Source organism: Lepus europaeus, chromosome 2, assembly GCF_033115175.1.
Source record: "Lepus europaeus isolate LE1 chromosome 2, mLepTim1.pri, whole genome shotgun sequence".
Taxonomy (NCBI): domain Eukaryota; kingdom Metazoa; phylum Chordata; class Mammalia; order Lagomorpha; family Leporidae; genus Lepus; species Lepus europaeus.
The window spans coordinates 110187431-110199379 of NC_084828.1; the positions used below are offsets into that span (position 1 = coordinate 110187431).

The 11949-nt window shown below is 44.6% G+C and overlaps 1 protein-coding gene across 1 annotated transcript in view; it reads right to left on the reverse strand.

The window, feature by feature from the left end:
* The window catches only part of PRKCI (protein kinase C iota), a 93428-nt gene extending 92907 nt beyond the window's left edge, over nt 1–521 (reverse strand). The window contains exon 1 of the mRNA XM_062211942.1: nt 338–521. Coding sequence (XP_062067926.1) covers nt 338–438 — 101 coding nt within the window. The 5' untranslated portion in view covers nt 439–521. The remainder of the gene's footprint in view (nt 1–337) is intronic.
* Nucleotides 522–11949: the final 11428 nt, after the last annotated feature.

An 11949-nucleotide genomic window follows, 5' to 3' on the forward strand; every position in this document is an offset into this window, starting at 1 on the left:
ACCCAGACTTCGTGACGTCAAGCCCTTGCAAATCTCTCGTCTCCACCAGGTGTACCTCCCTACCTATCCCAGGGCGCCTCCCTACCCTGGTCTCGGGTTCTCCCCGCAGTCCAACGCCCCGCAGCTGGGGGTGCTCCACACCTGGGGTGCTCGAATCCCGCGCCCCCAGGCTCCTCCCCCGGCTCAGGCACCCCCACGCCGAGTCCGCGGAGCCTGCCGCCCAGCCCAACGCGCCTACAACACCTCCAGCCTCTCACCCTTCCCTCCTCCAGGCCAAGTCCGGCTGGCCTTTCGCTCGCCTCCCGCCCCCACCCCCACCCCGCTCCGGGACACTCACCCACGGTAGTAAGCTTTCACTCGGACCTGGTGAGAATGGTCCCCGCTGCCGCCGCCTGCGACCGTGTGGGACATGGTGCTGCTGTCCCTCTGGGTCGGCATCTCCTCACTCCCCCCGCCTCCACGCCCGAAGCCGAGGCTGCGGGGGGCACGCCGGGCGCCGTGGAGGGCTCCGCCGCGCTAGGGCTGCGGCCGTCCGCTCGCCTACCTGCCCGCCTCGCCCGCGGCGCCGACACACAGGTCGCCTCGCCGGGCAGCCGGAACCGCGCGGCTCCTCCCACTGCCCGCGGCCGCTACCGCCGCCCGGGCCCAGCACGCCTCCCCGCCTCGGTCCCTCCCACCTAGCTCGCTTCCAAGGCCCACATTCCGGGCTTGGGCGGGCGCGACCATCGGTCCAGCTCAAGGAGCCTCAAAGCCAGGCTGAACCATCCTTTCGGGGGCACAGAGAGGGACAGGAAAGAATGGGCGACTCCGACGGCCACATCAGACCCGCCAGGAGGGAGCCTCTTGCAGAAGCGGTGACAAAGGCTTTACACCTATGGTTCGGCATGATCCCCCTCCTACATGGGAGACGGTAGGGTCCGAAAGCTACGGCATTTCACCCCAGTTTCCCAACTTGGTCGCGTCTGCGGTCAGCCGACTTGGCACCCCGGATAGCTTCGCCGTGCGGGTTTCTGGGATTTGGAGTCCCAGTGGGATTCTGGGACTTGCGGCTCTTACGTGTGGAATGCCGCGCCTTTTCGCTGAGCGCGTGTCTCCTGGGCGCTCCCTGGGAGCCGTTGGCGTGGAAATCCTGTGCACAGCTTGGGCATCTGAGGACACTGGAAAGGGATGGGCTCCATCATCATCCAGACTCTCCCCTCTGATGAAACCTCACTTCCAGTTGCATAAATACCTCACTTCCAGTTGCATAAATCATCTCAATTACCGAGTGCCATTTTTGAGAACAAGAATTTGGTTAAGTGTTCAGCATAGCCTCTTTCATGCGTAGAATTTAATAATATATGTTACTAATGTAATAAAGGACAAAACTCACCTAAAAGGTATGACGGAAGACACATCTTTCTTCCTTTCCAGCTCCGTTGCCTCTGCCTCTGCTTACTGCCATTACGTAGGACAGGTGCATAATGAATATTTTGCCAATCAATCAATCAATCAATCCACTCGTCCATCAGCATTTGTTCTGTTGACCGTGGCAAATGTGTTGACCGTGACTCGAAAGAACCCACCCTTGTAAACTAGTCTCTGACTTTCCTAGTGTCTTGGCTCTGTCACATGCTCACAGCGTGAACTGAATACCCATTTCTCGCCAAAAGAGTTGGAATAATCAAAGAAATAGCTTTGTTTACGATAATAAAATAGGCTTGGGGGATTGACTCATCAGTTATATGGAACATTTATATTGGTTTGATATCCTCTAACTGCTACAAACTTGGATTACATGTTCTTAATAAACATTCTCATTTAAAAATTTGGTATCAAGTTTTTGGGCAGTGGGGACCTGCATCAATATGGTAAATGCAGAACAGCTACTGAATGTAAATTACATCTAAAGTGAGATGGATTGGATTTATGGAAATGAATCCATTGAGTATGCTGTGACAAACTTGAAAGATTTTATAATACTCGAGAAAAAATTTATGGCCTACGAGAAGTGAAAAACTATAAAGAAATGAAAGATAAAGCATGGGCCGTTGCCGTGGCTCAACAGGCTAATCCTCCGCCTTGTGGTGCCGGCACACAGGGTTCTAGTCCTGGTCGGGGCACCGGATTCTGTCCCGGTTGCCCTTCTTCCAGGCCAGCTCTCTGCTATGGTCCGGGAAGGCAGTGGAGAATGGCCCAAGTCCTTGAGCCCTGCACCCGCATGGGAGACCAGGAGAAGCACCTGGCTCCTGGCTTCGGATCAGCACGATGCGCCGGCTGTGGCGGCCATTGGAGGGTGAACCAACGGTAAAAGAAGACTTTTCTTCTGTCTCTCTCTCTGTCCACTCTGCCTGTCAAAAAAAAATAAAAATAAAAAAAAATAAAGCATGAAAAAAACTTTTTTTTTTGACAGGCAGAGTTAGACAGTGAGAGAGAGAGAGTTATAGACAGTGAGAGAGAGAAAGGTCTTCCCTCCATTGGTTCACTCCGCTAATGGCCACCACGGTCGGCAGAAGCCAGGAGCCATTACATTGATATGATAGATTGAGACTTTCCATTCATTTAGTTTTCTTTAGTTTCTTTCAATGCTGTGTAGCTTTCAGAAGATATGTTCTGCACTTATTTTGGTAAATATATTCCTATGTATGTTATTCTTCTTAATACTACTGTAAATGGAATTTTAAATTAATTTTATTTTAGGATTATTCATTGTTAATATATAGAAATATAATTGGTTTTTGCGTATTGATCTTCTATCCTACAAGCTTGCAGAACATGCTTATTGCATGGATTCCTTAGGATATTCTATCATTTAAAAGTACGTATTTTTAAAAATAGATTTATATCTTCTTTTCAAATTTTGGGTGCATTTTATTTATTTTTCTTACCTAATTACATCAGTTAGAATATCCAGCACTAAGATAAATAGGAGAGTGTAGATATCCTTTTCTTATTCCCAACTTTAGGTTGATAACTTTCAGTCTTTTACTATTAAGTGTGATCATTGCTCTAGGTTTTTTGTGGATGTCCTTTATCAGGCTGCAGATGTCCCATCCTATTCCTAGCTTGTTAATTTTTTATTATGAAAGACTATTGGGTTTTGTTAAGTGCTTTTTCTATGTTAATTGAGATAATCATGTAGTTTTCTATTGATATGACATACTTTATTATATTATTGATATTATATATTATTATAATTGATTTTAGGATTTAAGCCAACTTTGCATTCTTTGGACAAATCCGACTTGATGATATATAATTCTTTTTATACGCTGCTGGATTCAGTTTCTTAATATTTTTAAAAAAGATTTATTTATTTATTTGAAAGGCAGAGTTACAGAGAGGCAGAGACAGAGAGAGAAGTCTTTTTATTTCTTTTTCTTTTTTGAAAGATTTATTTATTTATTTGAAAGTCAGAGTTACACAGAGAAGGAGAGGAGAGAGAGAGAGAGAGAGTGGGAGAGAGAGAGAGAGGTCTGCCATCTGCTGGTTCACTCCCCAGATGACTGCAATGGCCAGAGCTGCACCCATCTGAAGCCAGGAGACAGGAGCTTCCTCTGGGTCTTTCCACATGGGTGCAGGGGCCCAAGAACTTGGGCCATCTTCTACTGCTTTCCCAGGCCATAGCAGAGAGCTGAATCAGAAGTGGAGCAGCCAAGACTCAAATTAGCGCCCGTATCGGATCCCAGCACTACAGGTGGTGGCTTTACCTGCTATGCCATAGCGCCGCCCCCATGTTTCCTAATATTTTGTTGATGAATTTTGCATCTAGTCATAACAGATTTTGGTTATTGATCTGTAGCTTTCTTTTACTATGATGTCTTTGGTTTTGCTTATCTGGGTAATAATTGTCTTTGTAGAGCAGTCTTTGCTGGAAAGTATTCCAGGCCTCATTTTTCTGTAAGGAGATTTTAAGTTCCTAATTCAATTGCTTTGCTTGTTACAGGTTAATTCATATTTTCTTTTTTAGTCAGTTTTGGAAGTTTGTCTTTCTAGGGATTTGTCTATTTTTATTTTTATTGTAAGATTTATTTAGTTATTTATTTGAAAGTCAGATTTACAGAGAGAAAGGGAAAGACAAAGACAGAGACAGAGCAGAGACAGAGAGATCTTCTATCTGTTGGTTCACTGCCTAAATGGTCACAATGTCGAGGGCTGGGTCAGGCTGAAGCCAGGAACCAAGAGCTTCATCTGGATCTCCCACATGGATGCAAGGGCCTAAGCACTTGGGCTACCTTCTGCTGCTTTCCAGCCACATTAGCACAGAGCTGGATCAGAAGTGGAACAGCCAGGACTCAAACCAGTACCCATAAGGGATGCCAGCATTGCAGATGGTGACTTTACCATCTGCACTGCGGCACCAGCCCCATATTTCATCTAAATTATCTAGTTTGCTTATACACTGCTGTTGATAGTACTCTAATAATTTTTTTTCATTTCTGTAAAATTGGCAGTTATGTCCCCTCCATTAATTTTAGTGATTTGAGCTTTGTTTTTTCTTGTTGAGTGAAGTTAAAATTTGTCATTTTTGTCAATTTTTTAAAAAGATCTTTTGGTTTTGTTAATTTTCCTTATTGTTTGCCTTTCGCCAATTCATTAAGTTCTACTCTAGCCTTTATCATTCCCTTCCTTCTTATGTGCTTTAGACTTAGTTTACCCTTCTTTTTCTAGTTTATAAAATTAGAAGTTTAGTATTTGAGATTTTTTTCCTCTTCAATATAAGTATTTACAGTTATCATGGTAAATAAATACTTGAAATATATCCTTACCTGCACCCCACAATTTGGGGATGTTTTATTTTCATTTATGTCCTTCTCTTAGTATTTTCCAACTTTTCTTGTGATTTGTTCTCCTGAAATTATATTGTTTAACATCCAGATAATTGTGACTATCCCAAATTTACACCTCTTACTGATGTATAATTCATTTCCATCATAATTAGGGGGCAAACTGTGTGATTTCAAGCCATTTAGCTTTGTTGAAGCTTGTTTTATGGATAGCATATCTGGGAGAATGCTCTGCATTCACGTGACAGGAATGTGTGTTCAACTGTCATTAGTAGAGTGTCCTGTGCACATCAGGTCTAGTTAGCTTGCAGTGGTGTTCAGTTTCTCTAGATCTTTGCTGGCCTTCTCCCTTGTTGTTCTATCCAGTATTTAAAGTGGGACACAGCCATCTCCAACTAAGATTATTGAATGGTCTTTTTCTCTTTCAATGCTATTAGTTTTACTTGACTGCTTTGGGGCTGTGCTGTCAGGTGCATATGTGTTTATAACTGTTATTTCTTTCTGATGTATACACACACTTTTCACTATAAAATGAACACCTTTATCTCAAGTAATGTATTTTGTTGTAATATTTATCTATTCTAGTACTGATACATTGCAGCCATTGCAGCCCCTTAACGTTGCTATTTATGTGATACATCTTTTTCCATGCTTATAGTTACACGTATGTTTGAGTTTTTGAATGTAAAGTGTGTATGTCATATATAGAACATAGTCAGAATTTATTAGCCAGTATAACAGTCTACACATTTGATTGGGTTATTTAACTCATTCACTTTCAAGGTTATTGATAGAGTTGGATTTACATCTACGTTGTACTTTTTGTTTTGTATATGTCTCATTTTTTTGTTCTTCTGTCACTCTTGCTGCTTTCCTTTGTATTAAGTGGATATTTCCTAGTGTAAATTTTTTGGAAAGATTTATTTTATTTATTTGAAAGGCAGAGTTGGGGGGGCAGAGAGAGATCTTCCATCTGCTGGTTCACTCCCCCACTCCTAAAATGGCTGCGATAAATGGTGCTGGGCCAGGCTGATGCCAGGAGCCAGGAGCTTTTTCCCGATTTCACACGTTGGTGGCAGGGACCCAGAGACTTGGACCATTCTCTACTGTTTTTCCAGGCCATTAGCAGAGAGATGCATCAGAAGTGGACAAGAACCAACACCCACATGGAATGCTAGCATCACATTCCTTCAGTAGCTTTCTAAATAAATATTTTTGAGTTATTTTCTCAGTAGTTGCTCTTGGGCTTATGCTATACTTTTTATTTTTAATTTATCAGAATCTACTTAAAATCCACACTAACAATTCTAATAATACATACAAACATTTCTCCTGTATAACTCTTTTCCTTCCTTCCATTTTGATGATATTTTTGTAATACATGTTACACCTGTGTTATATTACAAATGACACAACTGTAATAATTTATACAATTTTGTGTCTTAAAGGAACTGAGAAAAAGAAAGAACAAATATATAGAGTTTGTTGTATTAACCTTTATGTTTGCCATTTCCTGTTCTTTTCATCTCTTCCTGTAGATTCAAGGTATGACCTGGTATCATTGCCTTATTCCAGCGTGACTTTACCCCATCTGCCTTCTTTGTGAAATTATTGCCAACTATATTAAATATCTATATATTAGAGGTATAGCAATATAATTGTATCCATGCAATTGCTGTTTAAGTCAGTCAGGAAAGATAGGAGAAAAAAATGCAATTATACTTATTTATTTATTTAAATTTTTTTTTGACAGGCAGAGTGGACAGTGAGAGAGAGAGAGACAGAGAGAAAGGTCTCCCTTTACCGTTGGTTCACCCTCCAATGGCCGCCACAGCCGGCGCGCTGTGGCTGGCGCACTGCGCTGATCCAAAGCCGGGAGCCAGGTGCTTCTCCTGGTCTCCCATGCAGGTGCAGGGCCCAAGCACTTGGGCCATCCTCCACTGCACTCCTGGGCCACAGCTGAGAGCTGGCCTGGAAGAGGGGCAACCGGGACAGAATCCGGTGCCCCGACCGGGACTAGAACCCGGTGTGCCGGCACCGCAAGGCGGAGAATTAGCCTATTGAGCTGCGGCACTGGCCACAATTATACTTTTTAAAAACTGTTATTTATTTATTTGAAAGAGTTACAGACAGAGAGATCTTCCATCTGCTGGTTTATTCTTGAAATGGCTGGAAGAGCCTAAGCTGAGCCAAACTGAAGCCAAGAGACAGGAGCTGCATTCAGGTCTCCCCTGTGGCTGGCAGGGGCTCAAACACTTGGGCCATCCTCTGCTGCTTTTCCTAGGCCATTAGCAGGGAGCTGGATCAGAAGTGGGGCAGCCAGGACTGGAACCAGTACATATATGGACTGCTGGCATCATAAGTGGCAGCTTTACATGCTATGACACAAAACTGGCCCTAAGTGGCATCTTAACTGTTGCGCCAAATGGCCATCCCTGTCAGGTTCATTTCTCTCTCTCTCTCTCTCTCTCTCTCTCTCAATATTTATCTAGGGACTGGTGCTGTGGTGTTGTAAGCTAAGCCTCAGCCTGCAGTTCTGGCATCATATATGGGCACTGGTTCAAGTCCTAGCTGCTTCTTTTCTAATCCAACTCTTTGCTAAGGCCTGGGAAAGCAGTAGAAGATGGCCTAACCAGCTCTCTGCTGTGGCCAGGGAGTGCAGTGGAGGATGGCCCAGGTCCTTGGGCCCTGCACCCCATGGGAGACCAGGAGAAGCACCTGGCTCCTGCCATCGGATCAGCGCGGTGCGCCGGCCGCAGTGCGCTACCGCGGCGGCCATTGGAGGGTGAACCAACGGCAAAAGGAAGACCTTTCTCTCTGTCTCTCTCTCTCACTGTCCACTCTGCCTGTCAAAAAAAAAAAAAAAAAAAAAGAAGAAGATGGCCTAAGTGCTTGGGCCCCTGCACCCACGTGGGGGACCTAGAAGAACCTCCTGTCTCCTGGCTTCAGATGGAGCCCAGCTCCGATCGTTGTGGCCATTTGGGGAATGAACCAGTGGATGGAAGACCTTTCTGTCTGTCTCTCCCTCTCTCTGTCTGTAACTCTTCCTCTCAAATAAATAGATAAATCTTTTTTGAAAGATGTATCTATCTATTCGAAACACAGAGTCACAGAGAGGCAGAAGCAGAGGGATAGAGAGTCTTTCATCCATGGTTCACTCCCCAAATGGCTGCAATGGCCGGAGCTGGGCCAATGTGAAGCCACGAGTCTGGAGCTCCCTCTGGATCTCCCATGTGGGTGCAGGCCACATCAGCAGGGAGCTGGATCAAAAGAGAAGCATCCAAGACACAAACTGGTGCTCATGTGGGATGCTGGTGCTGCAGGCTGAGCTTTACCTGCTATGCCAAAGCACCAGCCCACCTCTCTCTCTTTTTCAAAAATGTATTTTATTTATTTGAAATAGAAAGGGAGAGAAGGAGAGAGGAGATAGAGAGAGAGAGATCTTCCATCTATATCTCAAATAGTCACAACAGCAGGAGCTAGACCAGGCAGAAGCCAGGAGCTTGGAACACCATACAGGTCTCCCACATCAGGCAGGGGCCCAAATACTTGGGACATCTTCTGCTGCTTTCCCAGGTAAGTTAGGGACCTGGATGGAAAGTGGAGCAGCAGGGACTAAAAAGGTACGCATATGGGATGCCCCAATGCCAGCCCCATATCAGATTCTCTTTGTTTCTCACCTTCCTGTCAAGTTTTTGGATGACTTGCTTTTGTTTATACCTTTCTCAGAGATTAGGTTCCACTAATTCTTACCCTATTGTTCCCATGGCGGTTTCCTGGAGCATTAGTTACGCCACAGTCTGACACTGTGGTTATTTTTAATTTATAATTTTCACTAACTATGGTTGTTTCCCTGGCCAGAATGTCCATAGATTTTCTCATGTCTACATGCTGTAAGTGCTCGCACATTAATTCCCAAAGTCAATGTGATGCACTTGAAATAGATATAAGGCACAGACAAGCATACAAGAGGAGGAGGGAACGAATTTACATAATTTTAATTTCAAAATTCTGGAAACAATTGAGCCTTCTCTTTAAAGAGAACAGGACTTGATAGAAGGGTTTAAAAAGGAACCTGGCATAATATTAATCATATCTTTTAGAAACTTGGCTTTCTATATCGAGTTGCTTTATTAAGAAAATGGCTAATCAGAATAGGCAGTCCTTTGTATTCCATCTTAATTAACCTCACCAGTGTACCCTGTTGCCAGAATCAAACATGAAAAGTTGTTTGCCTTGCAAACATCTTCAATGTGCTGCCACTGACGGAAGCCTGTTTCTTAAGTGAGAATGAAATGAGTTTTAAAAATAGGAAGCCAACGTAGGCTCCGTGAGCAAGCCTCGCAGTCTATCTTCTTTTAGCTGTACTTAAAATAGTGCTTACTAATATCCTCAACTTTGCATCACCTGCCACCCTTACTGTACCATTCTTCAGGAGCACGTGATAGTGTTCTTAAAAGGACAGGAAAGTATTTAAACTGAAAGTCCTGATCACTTGGAATGATTCCATGACCTTATAGACATAAGCATTGGACACTGCGCTGAGTTTTATTTTTTTAAAGATTTATTTATTTACTTGAGAGGCAGAGATCTTCCAACCACTGGTTCACTCTCGAAATGGCCAAAACCGTCAGAGCTGGGCTGATCTGAAGCCAGGAGCCAGGAGCTTCTTCCAGGTCTCCAGTAGGGAACAGGGGTCCAAGTACTTGGGCCATATTCTACTGCTTTCCCAGGCCATCAGCAGGGAGCTAGATTGGAAATGGAGTAGCCAGGGCTCGAACCAGCCCCCATAGGGTATGCCAGCACTGTAGGCCACAGCAGCTTTACCACTGTGCCACAGAGCTGGCCCAGGCACTGAATTTTTAAAAAATATGTTTTTTTATTTACTTATTTAAAAAAAAAAGATTTATTTATTTATTTGAAAGGCAGAGAGTTCAGAGAGGCAGAGAGAGAGAGGGAGAAAGTCTTCCATTTGCTGGTTCACTCCCCAAATGGCTGCAACAGCTGGAGCTGGGCCAAACTGAAGTCAGGAGCCAGGATATTCTTCAGGTTTCCCACGCCAGTGCAGAGGCCCAAGGACTTGGGCCATCTTCTACTGCTTTCCCAGGCCATCAGCATGGCCCATTTGGGATACCGGCACCACAGGTGGCAGCTTTACCTGCTACACCACAGCGCCAGCCCTTACTTATTTGTTTCAAAGGCAGAGCAACAAGGGGTGGGGGTTGAGGGAGAGAGAGAGAGAGAGAGGGAGTGAGAGAGAGATTTTCTATCCACTAGTTCACTCCCAAAGTTGCCAGATCTAGGCCAGGCCAAAGCCAGAAGTCAGGAACTCCATCTGGCTCTCACATGGGTGGCAGAGATCTGAGTACTTGGACCATCATCTGCTGTCTTCCTAGGAAGATGGATCTGAAATGGAGTAGCAAGGAACTGGAACCAGTCTTCCACCATGGGATACCAGCATTGTAAATGCTGCCTTTACCCACTGTTCCACAAGGCCCACCCCCACTGGGCTGAATTATACTTGCCATTGGCTCACTCAGATGCCTTTAATGGGAGAAAATTTTTAAATGTTCAAATCCACGGGCTTAGGGGGTTTCCAATATTTTTAGTGAACATTCTCTCATTTTGTGTTCATTAGTGTGTGTATCTCAGTGTGGAGCAAAGAAATAACCTACCTGGAGAAAGGTGAATGAGAGAGTAAATAATAGACACAGGTCCTTTGTGATCATTTCCTAACTTTCCTTAACTTTCAAGAGCAGAAACTGTAACTAAAAGTGACCAGACTCTTCACTGGAGTCCTGACAGTTGAGGTTAATGACAAAGAGTTTAGTTTTTATTCTATTACTTAATCTCATTGAATTAGCATAAAAGGTTACTATCAAAAGTTTGTGAAAAGTGGAATTAAATGATAAGATTATTGGGGATTGGTGCCGTGGCATAGAAGGTTAAGCCTCCACCTGTAGCGCCAGCATCCTATATGGGCACCAATCATGTCCCTGCTGCTCCTCTTCTGATCCAGCTCCCTGCTATGGCCTGAGAAAGCAGTGGAAGATGGCCCAAGTGATTGGGCCTCTGCACCCAGGTGAGAGATCTGGAAGAATCTCCTGGCTCCTGGCTTCAGATAGGCTCAGCTCCAGTCATTGCGGCCATCCGGAGAATGAACCAGCAGATGGAAGACCTTTCTCTCTGTCTCTCCCTCTCTCTGTAGCTCTGCCTCTCAAATAAATAATCTTTAAAAAAACAGGCCGGCGCCACGGCTCACTAGGCTAATCCTCCGCCTTGCGGCGCCAGCACACCAGGTTCTAGTCCCGGTCGGGGCACCGGATTCTGTCCCGGTTGCCCCTCTTCCAGGCCAGCTCTCTGCTGTGGCCCGGGAGTGCAGTGGAGGATGGCCCAAGTGCTTGGGCCCTGCACCCGCATGGGAGACCAGGAGAAGCACCTGGCTCCTGCCATCGGATCAGCGCGGTGTGCTAGCCACAGCGCGCCAGCTGCGGCGGCCATTGGAGGGTGAACCAACGGCAAAAAGGAAGACCTTCTCTCTGTCTCTCTCTCTCTCTCTCACTATCCACTCTGCCTGTCAAAAAATAAAAATAATAAATAAATAAATAAATAAATAAAAGATATGATTATTATAATGCAAAATATTTTGAAATGCATGCATTCATGGGGTGTTGAGAAAGTTCATGGAAGATGCCTATTATGAGAGTACTGTTCATGGATTTCACAACATTTTGCACCAAAATAAACTTATCTTTTAATTTTATTTTTCCATAAACATTTTGAAGTCCCATGTCCCCATGACTTCCCTGTCTCCTTTCTTCCTTTGATCTCCCATCCCCTCCAGTACTTCACTGATGCTGGAGTCACTGGTCATCACCAGGTCAGCCCTGGCATCTCCTTCACTCCAGCACATGGCCTTTCACAGCATAGTTCCCCAATCTCATTCGCACACTACAAACAATGACATACATCAGCTAGAGCCTTAATCTGTTGGCCTTGAAATGTAACTACTTTGCTTTGGATTTAAAATAATATAGGCTGGCATTGCATGATAGCAGGTATGAGGTTAATGGAAAATAAACGTCAGTTTCTACAAAAAAGAAAAGAAGAGAAAGCGCTGTGATCTGTGGTACGGTGCTGTAGTTGCTGTAACTGCCATGAACATAGGGCTCAGAGCAGGAGC